General features: G+C 39.7%; 1 protein-coding gene across 2 annotated transcripts in view; it reads right to left on the bottom strand.

Moving 5' to 3' along the window:
- The window catches only part of MEIS1 (Meis homeobox 1), a 162,194-nt gene that overhangs the window by 119,901 nt on the left and 24,697 nt on the right, over window positions 1-17,596 (bottom strand). For both annotated transcript variants that reach the window (XM_086927589.1, XM_086927588.1), the window contains exon 7: window positions 4,076-4,187. In XM_086927589.1, coding sequence (XP_086783715.1) covers window positions 4,076-4,187 — 112 coding nt within the window. The remainder of the gene's footprint in view (window positions 1-4,075; window positions 4,188-17,596) is intronic.

A 17,596-nucleotide genomic window follows, 5' to 3' on the forward strand; every position in this document is an offset into this window, starting at 1 on the left:
AAAAACATCTGCCGCTAAGGATACAAAAAGTCAATTTAAAACCAGGCAGGAAAAAAATCGGATTTTTTTTTAAACAGTGACAGAAGGGAGAGGGGAATGGTCGTATGCTTTTAAAATGTTTAGGTTATGTGAGATTTGAGGCAGGCTTAATTTACACACTGAAGTACAGGCAGTCACAGCTTGCTACTCAGGCAAGTTCGCATAGGAAAGTCTCCACTCAATTTATCTTGAGTGGAAGTGGAGAGACGTCCATCTCATCTGGCTTCAACCACTTCCCCCAAACAAACGTCTGCCCTCTACAGATAGCAAGTTCACAAGCCAGCTACTATGACTCCTGGCTGGAGCTACTATGACCCCTGGCTGGGCCTGACTCCTGGACCTTTTGCAATCTTGTGAGCCTTTAGAATCGTCTAAAGTTAATACCAGTTAGAAATTGCTTTTGATGACTGTGCTTTACGTAATAAATTGTAATTTATTTGCACAAAAGAATCCTGAATGGGGTCTACTGTCCTGACTGCCTGTTTTAAGTCTCTCACCTTTGATAGAATAACTTTTAACTTCATTGACAGATACATAACAGTCACTAGATCAGAGAAGAAGAAAGCTGCCCCATGCACAGCATTGATCTTATGTAGAATTAACTGTAATTCATGGTGTACCAGTGAAGCCATTATATTTTGCTTTTCACAAGTATTCTTTCATAGAGCAATGACCAGGTGTTTTGTGGTGTGTAGGTTATTACATAGAATACTTTCTTTAGGCAATTCCAATATAAACATAAAAGTTCATTCATTTGTATGGGTAGTGGGCATGTTAAAGTGATGTCAGAGGGGCTGACCACAAGACATGATTGCTTAATCTCCTTATTAAAATGAACTAGGCCAGAAAGTTAGTCCTGTGATGACAGCCTGTTTGGCTATACTTAGGATGAATCCGAAAGGTGGGGGCACGGACAAGTGTCGGCTCGCTATCTTCCTATGGATGCAGAACATGAGCTAGTCATCACTTACACACATAGTCTAGCCCTAATGCCAGCCAAGTATCAGGAGTAGGAATATGGAGAGCTAGACAAATAAATATACAATAACAGGAGGATTTTATCTTTTGTTTCTGTGGTTATTCACATTATGCCGGATGACTGACTACGTTTTGCAGCATAATCCACGAGGAATGACAATAAAAAACTTTTTGGTTCCCCACCAAAATTATATATTTGCTAATGTCAGGCCTTTCTTTTTCTTTAAATTAAGTAAATATATATATATATATATATATATATATATATATATATATATATATATATATATATATATATATATATATATATATATATATTGTTTTGAACAGCATTACTAAGACTTGCCTCAACTGCCTACTCCACTTTGAAGTGAAAAGCACGGCTACTTCTCAAATTCATGGATGATTGTGAAACAGTATGGTTTATTTGTGGACCAATTAGCCACTTAAGTAAGTTTATTTATCAACTGATTTGGAAAGGTTTGTTTTAAAAGTAGTTCTTTTTATATTATAATCTTTGGGTGGAATGCATAAAGAATCTCCACTGCTAATCAGTCACAGAAATGAAAAACACAATTAAATGAAACATGTCCACAACTAACCAGTATTTATTATAGCTCTGTGAAAGAAAGCATCCACTGTAGAGCTCCCTGAGAATCTGAACATCACATATTCAAATTATGGAAGTCACCTTTGTCTTTTATCTTTTTGTGGTCGATAACAGACGTGTTATTGATTGATGTTAGCATCTGCCTTCAGAGGGAATCATTATGATAGTTTGCTATGCAAGCAACATCTGTGATGTTTGTGTGTGTGTGTATTTGTATGCGAGATAGATAGATAGATAGATAGATAGATAGATAGATAGATAGATAGATAGATAAGATAGATAGATAGATATGCATACACTTGACCATTCCTTAATCTAACGTAATCAAAAGGCAGTACCACTCTTGTCGGACAAAGCAGTCATTATATGTCCCCTATAAATATGGATTTGCAGCACTAGCCACATTGTCCCTCAACTGCACCATAACTCGCAATATGCAACAAAAAAGGTTTTCTAACTGAAATAGGTTAAGATATTACTGCATGCGAGGGTATACTTTGCTACAAGCTGTAAAAAAAAAAAGTACGTAGTCACCTTTCAGTTGTTGATTGCTGCATACAAGCATTTAGAGAGTTCATATTTATGCAGGTGGTGTTATCATGCCCAACTGAGAGACTAGAAAAATGCTTTTGAAGTCTGGTGTCTTAAATCCTAAAATGTCTCTTTGGGAGGCACGTGTATAAAATATAAGTAGCACATGTGATGCTTCTGTAGGACCGTTACTTAATGCATCATGGTGGTTCAAGAGAACCTACATCAGGAACACAGAGTAAACCCTAAACTGGAGGTAATTTTTAAACAAAGCTGTGATGGACAGAATAGATTAAAACATTTTATTACAAAAAGTGTGTATATCAGGCTTCTATTCCGCTGAGCGCAATATTTTATATGTTTTACATTAACTATTTTACTCTGAGAGGTAGAACGTGCTGTGTTAATAAAATACCACTCTTGGGAGACCATGCAAGACAAAATCAACTAGGCCCTGATTACAATGTCGGACAGATGCAACCGTTGCACTGAAGGAACCGCCTGACCATAGATCAGCGGTTCCTGCAACCCGGTTAGGATGTGACCGCATATAGTACGGTCGGAAACTTCCACTTACCAATTGGAGCTTGTGCGGTGGGCTGAAAACGCCCACAGTACTAGCTCCCATTGAAAAATGGAAGTTTGTAAACATCCCTGCACCGCATTGCAGACATCTCAGGGTGCCTGCCACGTGGTGCAGGGATGTTGAGGGGAGCACCATAGGTTCCCTCCAGAGCAGTATGGGGAGACCACAGAGGGATGCAGCTCTGCTAGTGACCCCCAAAGACACTTTCCGACAGCAGTTCCATGTCCGTAAAGCCGACATGGAACTGCTATCGGAAAGTGCCATCATGATCCCAACGGCAGAAACGCTGTCCACAAGGGATTATGAAGTGTTCCCGAATGACCGGCAGCATCCTTGAGCCCATCGGAGTCACGTTGGAATCCCCTTCGCAGGTTTATACTCCGACCTCCGTAATCCTAATGCGGCGGTCGGACTTTAAACCTATCATGTCGGGCTGAGAACCCCGCCCGCTGGTCGGAGACTTGCCGCCCAACATTGTAATCATGACCTTACTGTTATTAAATACCAATATATGTAAAATCTGCTAAGTGTGTTTAGTTAGCTATTTTTACAAAACAACATATTTCTACATCATTAGGATACCTTGAGCTGCAATGAGTGTTTAACTATAAAATGTTACACATGTGCCACATAATTTACAATTTATCATATAACAATACATCTAGTTTTCCTTTCAACTCCGCATACATTTCCTTTCCTTTGTTATATAATTTAGTTAGCACTACTACATGAATTGGTCTTACATTAACACGTATTTCCATTGGCCTCTTACTGGAGCAACATAACGAGTCTAAAGGTTGTGTCCACACAACTCCCTTCTTCAAGCTCTGAGACCACTAAATAACATACACAAAACCATATTGGTACTTATAAATCCAAAACCACAAATATTTCTTTCTTGGACGAATACAACAACCAAACTTTAGAGACTATTTTAATGTAACTTTTCATCATATCAGTTCTACAGAAGAACTGTGAAGCATTTGTACTTTAACAAGCAGTATTTATTGCTAGATGTTTCACACCGTAAAGCACTTCCAACTCATCCAATATGAAAAATAATTACCACCAAAAGGTCAGCACCTTTTGAAAGCCTGCTAGATACAATACAGCATGTTGAATATGTGGAAACTAACTACTACTCTTGCATTCCAGACTTGAATTAAAACTATGCAAATGGAACTACTTCCATTGCTTAGAGGATATACAAAATAATTCACAAGCTGCACCTTTTTCCACAAGATGTTATATACATTTGTCCAGAGTCAAACATTTACCCAGGGACGTTGTTCAGTTAAAAAAGAAACAAACATGGATAACAACCATCCTACCTTGTTCACTGCTGTTGTCCCCACTATGTGACGTATGACCTCCACTGGAGGGCCCCGGTGTTCCCCCTGAGCGTGTTGATGCTGTGTCGTCGTGATCTCTGCTCCAAGAAGGCTGTAGAATGCAAATGAGAAAAAAGATCAATTAGGTGGCTCCAACACCACATAAAATGCCTGATATTTATTTCAAGGGCCAATAAAGGACACGTCCCCACTAAATATTTAAATAAATGTGGAAATGGGCAAATGCCAGCAAAAGGTTGCAGAAGGGTAATTCAAAGCCCACCTAAAAAATAATCTTCTACTGGCTCTATTTAACACCACCTGAATCTCTACTCCCAACTTAATGGCCTCATAACATCTGGATCTTCTGTTTCCAGCTCACTGAATAAACATTAGAGTCTTGGATCTCACCCTTCTCCAGTGGCCACTTTAGGATTGGTTACTCTGTCCTCATCATCTCACTACTACCTCTTCTCTCCACTGATCTAGAGTCATGCAACAATAAATGACTGATTCCTTTTCCTCATTAACATTCTCATCTCTACAATCTTTAGCGGTCATACGCGCCAACATATGATACCACAACAACAGATTGACCAGTTGCCTCACTCTTACTTTGTGTAGTACCTTTCCCATAAAGCACGCACACACACACACACACCCACGAAAGTAAAATATAATCTCCATTTAAAAATAAAGTATTTATTCATACCTCATATGTAGTGCACGAATATACCGTTTCCTATACTTTGCATACAAAACTCTAACATCACATGCAATAATATCCATGTAAATCCGCGCTATAGAAATAAATAATCATAAAACATTGCAATCCCTCCTCAAACTAAAATGATGCACAGCCAACCACAGAGTCACTGCGCAAAATGCACATGCTTTGCTAGCACAGAAAATAGAATCATTCAAGGCTAGGGAGAAGCAGACCTGCCAGTCAATCCAAGTGATATTTTTAGCATCAGCACAGCCCTTGGCATGGCAGTCTGCTGCTCTGCACACATCTAGAGGTCTGAGAGATCCCGCCTGCGCAGCCCTCGGATTCACAAAACGAGGCCACTGTGGGATGTTTTTCAGCTTTTGGCTAGTTGGCGAGTTAGAAACTGGCCCGCGCTAGGACAATGAAAGAAAGACGAACAATGGCTTCACGCGGGCTGCGTGGGCTCTCGGCCCCATGCGGCGGCTGCTTGTAGGGCTCAACGGAAAACAGATGTTACTCCTTATCGCGGGCTGCATTTGGAAGTAAGATTCAGGTCTGAAAACCTGGCTGTGAATTCAGCTCTGGTGAAAAAAGAATCCCAGCCGCGCTCCTTCCCAAAACTTCTTTATCAAAACAAACGGATTTAATTAGAACTGGTCCACAGTTCTACAAGCAGCGGCGCACTGGCCACTTTACACATGTTTTTGCGCGGAATACGACTGTGTGTATTCATTTCTCTCACAACTTATTAAAATAGTGTTTGTGTACCACGACGTTGATCTGAACAACATAGCAACAAAAAACCAGCACAAGGAAGAATAAGTGACACAACAGACTAAAATAGCGCCAAGCTCTTTCAAGACACAACTCCAAAAACATCAGCAGCAGTGGTAGGAAAGAGATATGGTGGGGGGGGGGGGGGGGGGGGGGGTGATTGAAAACATTTTTCTTTTCTTCCATTGATAGTGTGATGCTTTTATGATTTCACATGGGAGGTGAGTGGCAGCGTGCTATTGCTATTTTCAGCCCCATGCTTTTTTAAGCAAGTCTCCAGCACATTGCAATTTAGGAATTTCTAACTGTTTAATTCTGTGATTGGATAGGACAATGGAAGAACCACGAAAGAACTTCCTTTAACCACCATGTGCTCTGAGGCATACCAGAGGCATTCTGTAAAGAGTAAACCTGAGACCAAGATCAGCATGAAGAGCCAATGCATGCTGTCTACTTTGTGTGACTGTAGCTTTAAAAGGGGGACTTGTTTGCTCGGAGAAGCGCAGAAAGAATAGTACAGCACCCAGGAGACTGACAACGCCAAGGACAAAGCCCCGGTGCCTCGACATGCAAAAGGATGTTTTTTTATGAGCTGCAAATACCACTTATAAATATAATTAGAAGGGGAGAATGGCAAACTATTGCATTAACTGTAATTGAACAAAAGACCAGCAAGCCAAGAGGGAGGTTGCAGGAACCCGTGGGAGCTCCTCGCTGCATCAGATCCTGTGAGTGACATCCCCAGGGTACTCTCATTCTATTTGTGTTGTCCCTCATAACAACTGTTGACTGGTGATCCGGTGTGTAATTAAAAGAAAGGCTGAAGCTACAAGCTGAAATTCAGCACAAGAGACTCCCCAGGCAGAAATGTGCTGATTACCCCGATTGTGAGAACAAATCTCAAAAGGTGAGTAGGGTAGAAGGATGGTGCCATGTTAAGCGCAGAGCTACACTTTTATGTCACACCACCTCTGATATATTCTCCATCTTTTCACAAGCTCTGCTGATTTATGCAGCGCAACTCCATTCTCTCCCCCACTTTTCAGCGGTGAAAGATGTAGATTAATTCAATGCTTAATTGTTTAGTAAATTCAATTTTCCACAACCTATTCTGCACCACTTTAGTTCAGGTTCTTAAATCTTCAGCCGTGAACCCAGAGCCCAGCGTCTGTGATCTGCGCCTACCTTTCTCATCGCCATTTTTCTTCCTCCACCACTTAATTCACCATGAAAAGATTTTCCTTGCTGGAGATTCTGATTCCACTATGATCTGTGAGGCATTCCGATTCACTGCATTTCCATTGTGCCAGCGTCCTGGCTGCTGGGCTACACTTTTCTCACAGCTATGACTGCATTAAACGGGCACTCATGCAAGAAATGTTAGATTCCACCTCGGCTTATCAGAACTTTTCGTGCAATCCAAAGATGTATAAATCTGCAAATTCTCCTGGGGCAGTAGTTTGAGAGCTGTGATTCATAATAAATGTTATCAGAACCCTTTACTGTTTATGTGGCCTATGCACATCTTAAGAGGCTTAGCTGGTTTGGCATCATTGTATTGAATTTCCTTCTGCCGCCTTCCCTATATTTTGAGCTGTACAATGAAAAATGTGGACGGTGACCAATCAATTAAGATTTGCATGTGCTTTCGGCCCATTGAAATAGCTGCCTAACTTGTTACTAAGATTATCTCTTCGTTATACTGTTAAAAAGTAAAGCATGGAGAACAGTCAGGGGAAAATATGCAGACTCATTCATTTGTTTGGCACTCAATGGGAAAGACCATCTATTAGCAAGCAAACACAGAAAAGCCAACGGGTTAAGATGCACGCGCTTCTTGGCATTGCATTACCTCACAATTTTCAACAGGCCACATATTCAATAGTAGGAGACACAATCCGAAACCAATAACCAGGGTCGAAGACTGCCTACGATCCGTTTCAAATTGTAATAATAAAAGCTACAAAATACAAAGATTTTCTGTGAGAAGTTCAGTTTTGCTCCTGGTCTATGCACGACTTCTAAATTTCCAGGAGTAAGATACACTTACGCACAGAGGAAAACTTTGAAAATTGAACCCAAATGTCCAGTTTTGCTTGTTTAATTTATCAGAAGACTGCTGTGCATCAGCACCAACAGCTACTGTGGTTTAGCGGAACCATTGGCAATCACTTCCCCATCTAGAATTTTAGACAGATGTTGTGGAGCAAATGATACAATGAATCTGGCCTATGCAAAACCCTCACTCCACAATCCGAAAGTAACTCAAAATAGCATGATGGGCCTCTGCAGGTATTCAAGCGAGGCCAGATATGCTGGACAGCAAATCAAGGCGACACCTACTTTCCAAGAAACAATGCTAGCTTTCAAAGGCCCCATTGTTGGCAAACGCCAGGAGAGTTTAGATAACAATGCATTCCCCGCTCGACTGCCTAATTAAAGCAACCGCACTAACTACCAAATAAACCTGACAACAATTCCTTCAACATCTCAACCAAACCAAAACAGTGACCTGTGTGCAGCTTTCCGGGTTTCAATAGCATTCCTGAGAGATATCATCTTAGGTTTGTAAAAGCCACTCCCTTTAAGCTATCCCTTTGGTTAGAGAGCTTGCTAAAACATAACACTGCTCTGACCTTTATGTTCACAAAACCCTGGCTTGTACCAGCCTGATACAAACAACATAACATCAACGCCTGAGCTGGGTGGCAATGCTATTGAAGTATTGAGACCAGCACATAAATGGCTAGTAGCCACAATTAGGTTATTTCTGATGTGTGTAAAGTGGAAAATTAAGAGGAAACTTTATTTCCCTTTTGAGGATTTCCGATCAAAGTGAAGCTGAAGCAAGCTTTGGTAAATTCAATATGTCCGGACTACGCAACTACGCAAGCATGCTTTTTTTTTGCTAACTTATGGAATAGATATGGGAAGATATAAATAAGTTGCAACATTTACTATTGCGCTTATTTACAATTATCTTCGTACATCATAGTGCAATAGTAGGCCCAAGTCAGCTATTGGTAAACCTCTCTAATGTGAATAACAGCATTCCTCTCTTTCACAAGGTGCACATCCACATACAGAGTAGTTCTCTTAAATGCCAGGGACTACTATGTAATGTGTGCTCTCTGAGACCAAAATATATATTTTGCTTTTAGTCCCAAAAAAAATGTACATTGATGAAGGCCAAGGAGCTTCCCCAATGATTCGGTTTTGCAAAAACCATGACAAAACATAACAAGCATTGACATAGCTAAAAGGCTGTCGACCAACGCCAGACCTACTGGCTTTGAAAATGCCTGTTTTAAATCTACATTGCGGATGTGATTTATCTAAAAAAAAGTGTCTGAATCTGAAACCATGTGAAATAAATCATAATTCTCACATTTAAAACAAATATGCACTTTGTTTCCGCGGAGAATTCCATGCCTACCAAGTTCAGAGAAGTAAAAAGTTATAACTATATAGAAAAGGGACATTTTTCAACAGAGCAAAGAGAACTTCCAACTTATCAACAATGTTTCATGACATTATAAAGGTCAACATATACTTAATGCTAATAATATGTTATTGATAACAGATTGATGGCAAAACATGAAATGCAAAACTTTGGAGGGTGCTCCTTTCTAAATGCAAGCATAAACAAAAATATGATATTGCCGCCCAATGCTGCTTTTTAAGTAAACTAAAATAGAATTCCTGGATGAATCATGCCTACTGGTTTACTGAAATGACATGAGGTACTGTCAGAAGCAGCAATGTGGGCTAAACATAATTTTAAGGTGTGTTATGTGCAGCACACGTAAATGGCTGGGTCTGCTGTAGAGATTTCTGGTGATCAACAGGTCATAATGACCCGCAGCTTCAGGACGACTGCTTGAGGATTCTCTCAACAGAGCATAATGCGAATACCCAAAGAGAACGTGTGAAACCGGATGATGGCAGCTGTGGCCTGGAGGATCTGATGGATAAACAGATCCGGCATTCACTTTCTTACTCAATAGTCAGTTTTAGAGAGTAATCAGGACGGTGGTATGGTGTAACTTGCATTACTAGTGCATGAAACATAAGAAATTACGTTAAGAGGCTTGAGAAAATAAATAACAAGTCTGAGTAGACTTTCAGTATATGGATCATCATGAGCTATTAGCCACTTACTCAAGGTTCAGGTAGGTGGCAGCATTTTGCTTAAGGTTATGGTGCATGCCGAGTTCATCATCGTGCCAAACATAATAAATTGTATTGTAGACTGTATCTTATGGCACAATACGTCCCACAACCTCCGATATGCAAAACAAAACACACTGCCACTAACAAATTCAAGGAAAAATCACTTTAAGGATGAAAACTTTTTTTCAAAGACAGACCCACACTGCACCGAGTGCCAGGATAATATGTATGGCCTGTATCCAAAGATCCCTAAAAAATTGTACTTAAAGAAAACAATCTTCAACATAAACTAACCAATGGCTACTCAAAACAAAATGTTTGCCTATCACTGACCCCACACTATTATACACTGATACTGCTGCCAAAGGTTGATACTAGAGAGATAGGAACATTCGAAAGAAATACAAACTAGATAAATACATAAAACATATACAGAACAGTTTTATGCAAGGGTAATCAAAGCAATATGAAACAGTTTCAAAGTCAAATATGTTTGTATGAGTTTTAACAAGTAAGGATTTTTGCAGCTATTTTTTACGGCTATGCAAATATTCAAGTTGAAAATGCAACCAAATAGTATAAACGTGTTGGGCACAACACATTAGGATGCAAACTAACCTGCATTTAAAGTATTTTGGTGGTTAACTAAAACACACATTGGCATAGCCAATAGGTCTGACGTCTGACCTCTGACCTCTACAAGGCCAATCTCTTGGCATTTTCAGAGGTTGCTGCCAATCGAGTACCTGCATCAAGATGCATGCATACATATGAACGGTTATCTTACAATGGGCTTTCTATTAAAGAACGTGTGATGAATGCTCTGTGATGTGTGTGTTCACATGCGTCATAATGCACGGTGGCCATTTTTATTTACCATTCTAACATGGTCGATGTCTATGTTAAAAGATAAATAAAAATGTTTAAAAAAAGAAGTGTAGGAGAAAAACTAAGCAACACACCAGCTTCCAGGCCCATATAAAAATAAATTTGCGGGGGGATAGGGTGATAAAAAAAAAGGTGAGAGGAGGATACAAAGGAAATCCCACTGACTGCTCAATACAAACAGTGTCAAGTCCAATAGGTCTGGCATTGGGTCGTTGCCCTTGGGATGTGCCAAAGCCTGTTTTGTTTTTGCCATTTGTTTTGTTCGTTCTTTTTTACGTTATGATTGGGGGAGCTCCCAAACCTCACCAATAAAAAAAAATGGGTCAAACGAAAAAAAATTTGGGGTTTCAAAAAGTACACATTGGGATGATAGTACCTTGTCTGAAGGGACCTACTTTGTGTGTGGATGTGCTCTTGCGTTATGTTATATTAAAATGATTATATAGCACAAACAGCTACCCGCTCACGGTTTCCCGGCACTTTTAGCAACAAATAGAGTTTTTTCCAGCTCGAGTAGATCAAAGCAGCCACGTCTTATGCAAAAAGTGGGCAGTGAAGTACAAGATCTCAGATGTTCTGGCACAGCATTCCAAAGCTTAGGGCCGAGAATCGCAGAGGAGCTACCTCCCATGCAAGCAAGTTTACCCTTAGGAATTGTGGACAAGGAGAAGTTGCTAGGACGCAAATATCAAGTAGGCTGATGTGGTTTTATCAGATCATTGGTATAATGGTGGCGATCCATGCCCTTGCTTTGAAGGCACAACACAGAGCCTTGAATTGGACACATTTATCAATCTCCAGCTGATGCAGCTCACGGCGAAGAAGTGAAACTGAGGCATGTTTAGTCAGTTGAAAGCTCAATCTAGCAGTTGGATTTAGCACCACCTGCATGCGTCTCAACAAGGCTTTTCCAACTTCTCAATAAAGGATGTTGCCATAGTCCAGTCGAGATAGAATAAGGGCCTAGATGATGGATCTTTGAGCAGCCATAGGGATAATCCAAATTCATTTCCATAGTCATGTTAGAGTTGCGAAGCAGGTTCCAGATACCTTAGCCACCTACGGCTTCATGGAAAACTTATTATCTACGCCTTAAGTTCTTAACTTTGGAGGCAGAGATGGAGTTATCACCTAGAACACTGGCCAGTGCTTAATCCCCAAAGGACTGCGTTATTTTCAAGTATCAACACCTCTGTTTTCCATTTCAGCAAGTTGTTGTTAATCCATGAGTCTACCTGAGCAAAAAAATTCAGAGACATGGAGCTGTGGTCCTGAGCGGATGATAATGAGAAGATGATTTGAGTATTATCAGCATAAGAAAATAGGGTAAGACCACAGAGTTCCACCAGCTTGAAAGAGAAGAATGCAGTTACTAATAGTGAAATCAGGCACTGGCTAAAATAGACTGAGCCACTGCCCCTTGCTGTATGCTCTAGTGGGCAGAAGAAACATAGGAATGACACAACAGCAGACCATTAAATGAAAATGAAAAGGGATATATATATATATATATATATATATATATATATATATATATATATATATATATATATATATATATATATATATATATATATGCGAAGCAATCCTGACTTGCCACAACCGTGTGCAGGCAAACAAACGGGTACGGACAAGAAATTGGAATTATTCGGTGATGCAGTGCGGTGCTTTATTTTACGTATCAGTTCACATAGCAACCACTCAGTCCTTGGCCAGTGCCCAGCATGACACGTTTCGACCGTTACCTCACAGTCTTGATCACATGATTCGCTATCGAGTACAATGCGTTTAAATAGTGACAAATAACACACCCGTAAACAGTTTAACAGCTTCTCTATGGCGATGGATATGGTATACACCTATTACAACGCAACTTTTACAACTACCTACTATTACAACGCTACTTTTACAACGCATACCATTACAACGCATTGCGCTGGGGGGCGCTCTAGGATAGGGAATAAGTATAATTTACTATCCAACACCTTCCCTAGTGTCCACGGGGACTGGAGTTGGAATAGTAAATTATACTTACCACTATCCAGCACCTCAAAGCGCTATGCGTTGTAATGGTATGCGTTGTAATGGTCGCGTTGTAATAGTAGGTAGTTGTAATGGTATGCGTTGTAACATGGTACATCCGATGGATATAGACAACATACTACAATGCAATTGCATAGATCCATACAGTATAGGGAGTAAATAAATACTTAAAAAACACTCAGAATTAAATTTTAGAGGTTTAAAAATATCTCTCCCAGAAATATTTGCAAACCTGCTGCAATTAATACATAGTGCAGTAATAAGATGCTGTCATAGTGACAAAATATGTGCATGGTCCTAGATCTAATAATATCATTGGTAATACACTAGTGCATATGTAAACATCAACTCAAAGTACGATGGTTTAAAGTGCTGGTGCTATAATATTGCACAAAGTTCTAAATGCTGAGGTGCTTGAAATAAAGTGCTAGTGCAATATGTGTAAAAAAATCACTAACTAAATAGGTCTACAACTAAGTATCCTGGAGACCCGAGAAAGCTCACAACTTTAAAAAGGTTAAAGTGTGAGTGCCATAGTCAAATGCAAACAGCAGTAACAAACAATAAAAATCAGTAAAAGATGGTAAAAACCGCTATGGATCACAATATTCAAGATGTAAGTTGAACCATATATGTCCAGCAGAACTACAACTGAGAATACCATTCATAGTGTTGATGGAGAAACCTCTTGGAACCTAAATGTATGACTCAAAACAAGAATGTTATGCTACTGGCATATATAGATAAGAGGATAAAGGCAGATATAATACCACAAACTGCAGAATCAAGGGAGACAGGCCCTGAGTCATTGATGAACTAAATACTAATCTGTTTAAGAAAATGGTGTAAATCCTCCCCAGTATTCAATCCATTCGGCATCTTTGTGTCAAGTTGTAAGATGAAAACTGATTCAAGTTGTCGCAATGGTCTTTCTCTTTTGCCCCAGCTTATTGATTTTGGGACAGTCACTATCACAAAGTATTTTAAATCATTAAGATTGTTCTGATGAACTAATTTAAGGTGTCTCGTCACTGGGTAGTTAGGGTCAGAGTTCACCACTGCACTGAGGTGTTGGAGTATTCTGTTGTATACTTGGAGCTTAGTGCTCCCTACATACTTAAGTCTGCAAGTGCATTGAAGCACAGAGACAGCAAAGTCAGTGGGACATGTGTAGGACCCTTGAATCTTAGTGGGTTAATCATTGAAAGCAGGGGTGTACTCTGTAGTGTTAATACCGAATTTACAAGCTCGGTACGAGCTACACTTCAAAAATCCACACTTAGTTGACAACCATGTGTTAAAGGGGCTAACTTCTGGACTACTCTTGACCAGTGCATCCCTCATAGAGGGTGCGCGTCTGAAGGTCAGTGATGGCAATTGCGGTAAAATCTGAGATAAAGTTAGATCTGTTAGAACGATGGGCCAATGGTTGTAGATGATCTACCTGATTTGCTTCTGTTGCCTGCTGTCCGCGTTGATGAGTGTAACTTCCTGGGGAGGGTCAATCCGCTCTCTCCGGACTACAGATTTCCCAACATGAACATCAGTGTTGACACCAAGGCAAGTGTCTCTAGTGTGTGTATTGGCTTTATTGAGGGCTGCAGTCAGATCTTTGCTCATATAGCCTCAAGCTTTGAAACGCTAAATTGCTTCATTTTGACACATTTCTGACTCCCTGCCTGTACTGCAAATGCAGCAGATATATAAATATATATATATTTTTATTATTTCTTTTTTTCTAGGAGCGACATTCTATCCAAACAAAGCCCAGAATTAGTACACTAAGAAGCCACACTAGAACCCATCCGGTTCATCACCAAATTCAGCAGCCATGCAGATCAGCTACGAAAAATATTGAAAACCAGATGGGGCATTCTTAGGCAGGATCCTATTCGGAGAAACAAAGTGGGTCTTAATCCATCAATGACCTACAGAAGAAGTGTCTCACTCAAAGACCTTAATGTACATAGAAACCTCCAGACCAGAGAGACTAATTGGCTTAAACAAACTAAGAGTTTCTGCAGGTGCAGCAACTGCAAAGCCTTCAGATACAGCAGTAATGTGTCGCAAGTCACCTTAGAAAGGATAAAAACCCAATGGAAGATCTCTAAATGTATTACCGTACAGTACTGATTATGTGGTGTACACTATTGTTTGCCCTTGCAGCCTATGGTGTATTGGCTCCACTACATTTCTGGTCAAAACGCAGATTTTAGAGCCTTGGAGGGCTATAACCAACAAAGACCATAGCTATAGCACAGCTAGGCACTTTACCGACAAACATGATGGAGACTGGACACAAGCCAGATACTTTGGTCTGGACTCTGTGAGCCTAAACTCAAGAGGGGGCAACTGATAGGAAGCCCTGCGTAAGTCGGAATCCCACTTCATCTTGCAGGCTGGCACAAAGTTCCCAGATGAGCTTAACTTGGATGAGGAGATGCACTCCCATCTGTAGAACAGTTTAGCTAATACATATGGGGTAGCTGAGCGCCTATTAAGATTAAATTAACATATGCACCAAACGTCAGATGTCTCACGCCCCATCCTTTTCCCTTTTTGTTTTTTATTTTGTATATAGAGTGCCTCTGTTAAAGGATGTGTTCAATAACATATTATTGTCTTGCCTGTGTTAGTACACTAAAACAATGTGCATTAAGTGATTACGATCTATTGGGGAATTGGTGACCTTGCTGTTGATGTATTCAAACTTGTTTTTACAGGCGTACGTGGTTGAGATATAAACAAACTGATTCGCTCTCTTTAGAGTTATGTGCACGGGAATGAATAGACGTCCCAGGAAATACTTGTTATCCTAGTCACCGTAGTTACCCCAACACTGTCTACTATAGACTTTTTCACTTGACATCACGGAGTTACTTACATGAGGATGAGAGGTGATGTCAGTTAGACCCACGTGGTAACTGTATCCCATATAGTTCACATACTATTTCGGTACTAAACTGGAATTTTGGCTGTTCCTGTGTATCTCAAGGACAATCTTTGGATACAACACGGTCTCTGAGGCACTGCTACAGCAGTATTCAACGCAACGCAGTCCCTTTAGGGTACTACACCCAGCGGTCTCAGACCACTGACCTCCCATTAATCATGGCTGTGGAATCCTCACCCTTTTCCTTAGGGCAGGATGGTACACGGGGTCACCTGATCACACCTTTGCATCACAACTTGGCAAATACCGTACCAACCCGTGTGAAAGCAATATTACAACCACGTGGCAATATTGGAAAAGATATCTCTGTTTGGAATGGTGATTGTTGTTGCAATTTACAAGCATCCTGTAAATGAATATGCAATATTGCTAATAATTTATTTTAAAGATTTTTTCTATGTTTATCAATTGACACGTAGTGTGCACTTATGTGTTGGTTGCCTTTAAATAAGGGTTAAACTAAACTTACAAAAGATGATGCCTATGGTAATATTTTGTGGAATATCAAATATAAGGCAGATACCATAAATTATCTGTCTTGAGTTTCTTAAATACTTTGTGAATTAATCTCAATATCTACTTTATCATCCTTCATCTCGTCACCATCACAATTCAATAAATCCAATAAACAAAAAATGGTTTCTATAACTTATTTTAGTAAACCTTATCTTTTTTTCTTTTCTTAATTAGGTCTTTTTCTAATTATTCATTCACTTTTTTTAAATAAGGGTTGACCCGAGAAGAGGTCATGTGACCAAGACCACCGACGTGGTTGAAACGTGTCTTTTTCTGCTACTTGATTAAATACCTTGTAAACTCAATCAGAGGGCTTGTGGAGAATCTTCTCTCCAATACTCTTTGCATGGAGATAGATAGATAGATAGACAGACAGACAGACAGACTGACAGACAGACAGACACTTCCCTATTTTTAAATTATGTTCAGTTTCCTGAATTAAACATTTTTGAACTACAATTCATCCGCTTCAAAACAGATCATAAAAGTTTGTCAGAAGCAAGTTAGATCCCAAAAACACGATTAAAGCAGTTGAACTTAATATAGAGACAATTGAAGTATAAAAATGGGTTCCTCTGAAATATATTTCTCAGCTCCTCATTACCAACTCATATACAAAACATAACAGCATTTAGTCTACATGTAGTAGGTGCAGTACCAAAGAAATGTCAATCTTCAACTTGTCCCAAACAGAAAAATCACACACATTTAAGTACAATGAGATCACAGGAGCTCTACCATCCAATATTATTTTCAGGGCACACCAGTTCCATTGTAGTAGAGACCACAAATTATGGGTGCCCACATTGCTAAACGTTCTTAAGCTTTGCAACAGAAGGTGGATCCCTCTCTCTGGTGCTACAGAAGCTACAACTGACAGAGGTTATTGGCCAATTAATGAACCAGATCACAAAGCTTTTTCTGTGAGTAGCTCTGTCTGACTCCAAACCAAGGTGTGATTCACCAACAGATTTCAATGAGTACGGCATGGATACATGCACTGCTTACTTATAACGCTTTCTTTCAATAAGAAGACATGCAATTTTCCTCGTAATTCTGATGTAAGTAACTCCTAGGGCTGTAGTAAGACACAAATAATCACAGAAAGTGATTTGTGACTGACGCCTGGGAATTAAATTCTGGAGCATTTCTCACCTAAGACTGAAATTAGGCCTACCCACTCCAGAAAAAGATTTGTGAATTGGGCTAACAGGGCTTTGCAGATTTCGTGTGGCTAAAATGCAGTGGAAACTCTGTGGAATCCAGAAGTAAATTATTGTGAATTTAGCACACAAATCTTGATGGGGCACATATTAAATATGAACTATACATCACTTACAAATCTGACTTCAGATGGACTGATTGTATTAATCAAGTGTTATAGTTTAAAACCAAATTAATTTGATAATGTACAATTAGAGTACAATAAAATTATAGTAGGCACGGTCGTGTGATGCTACAT

This window comes from Lissotriton vulgaris, chromosome 6, assembly GCF_964263255.1.
Source record: "Lissotriton vulgaris chromosome 6, aLisVul1.2, whole genome shotgun sequence".
NCBI classification, from domain to species: Eukaryota; Metazoa; Chordata; class Amphibia; order Caudata; family Salamandridae; genus Lissotriton; species Lissotriton vulgaris.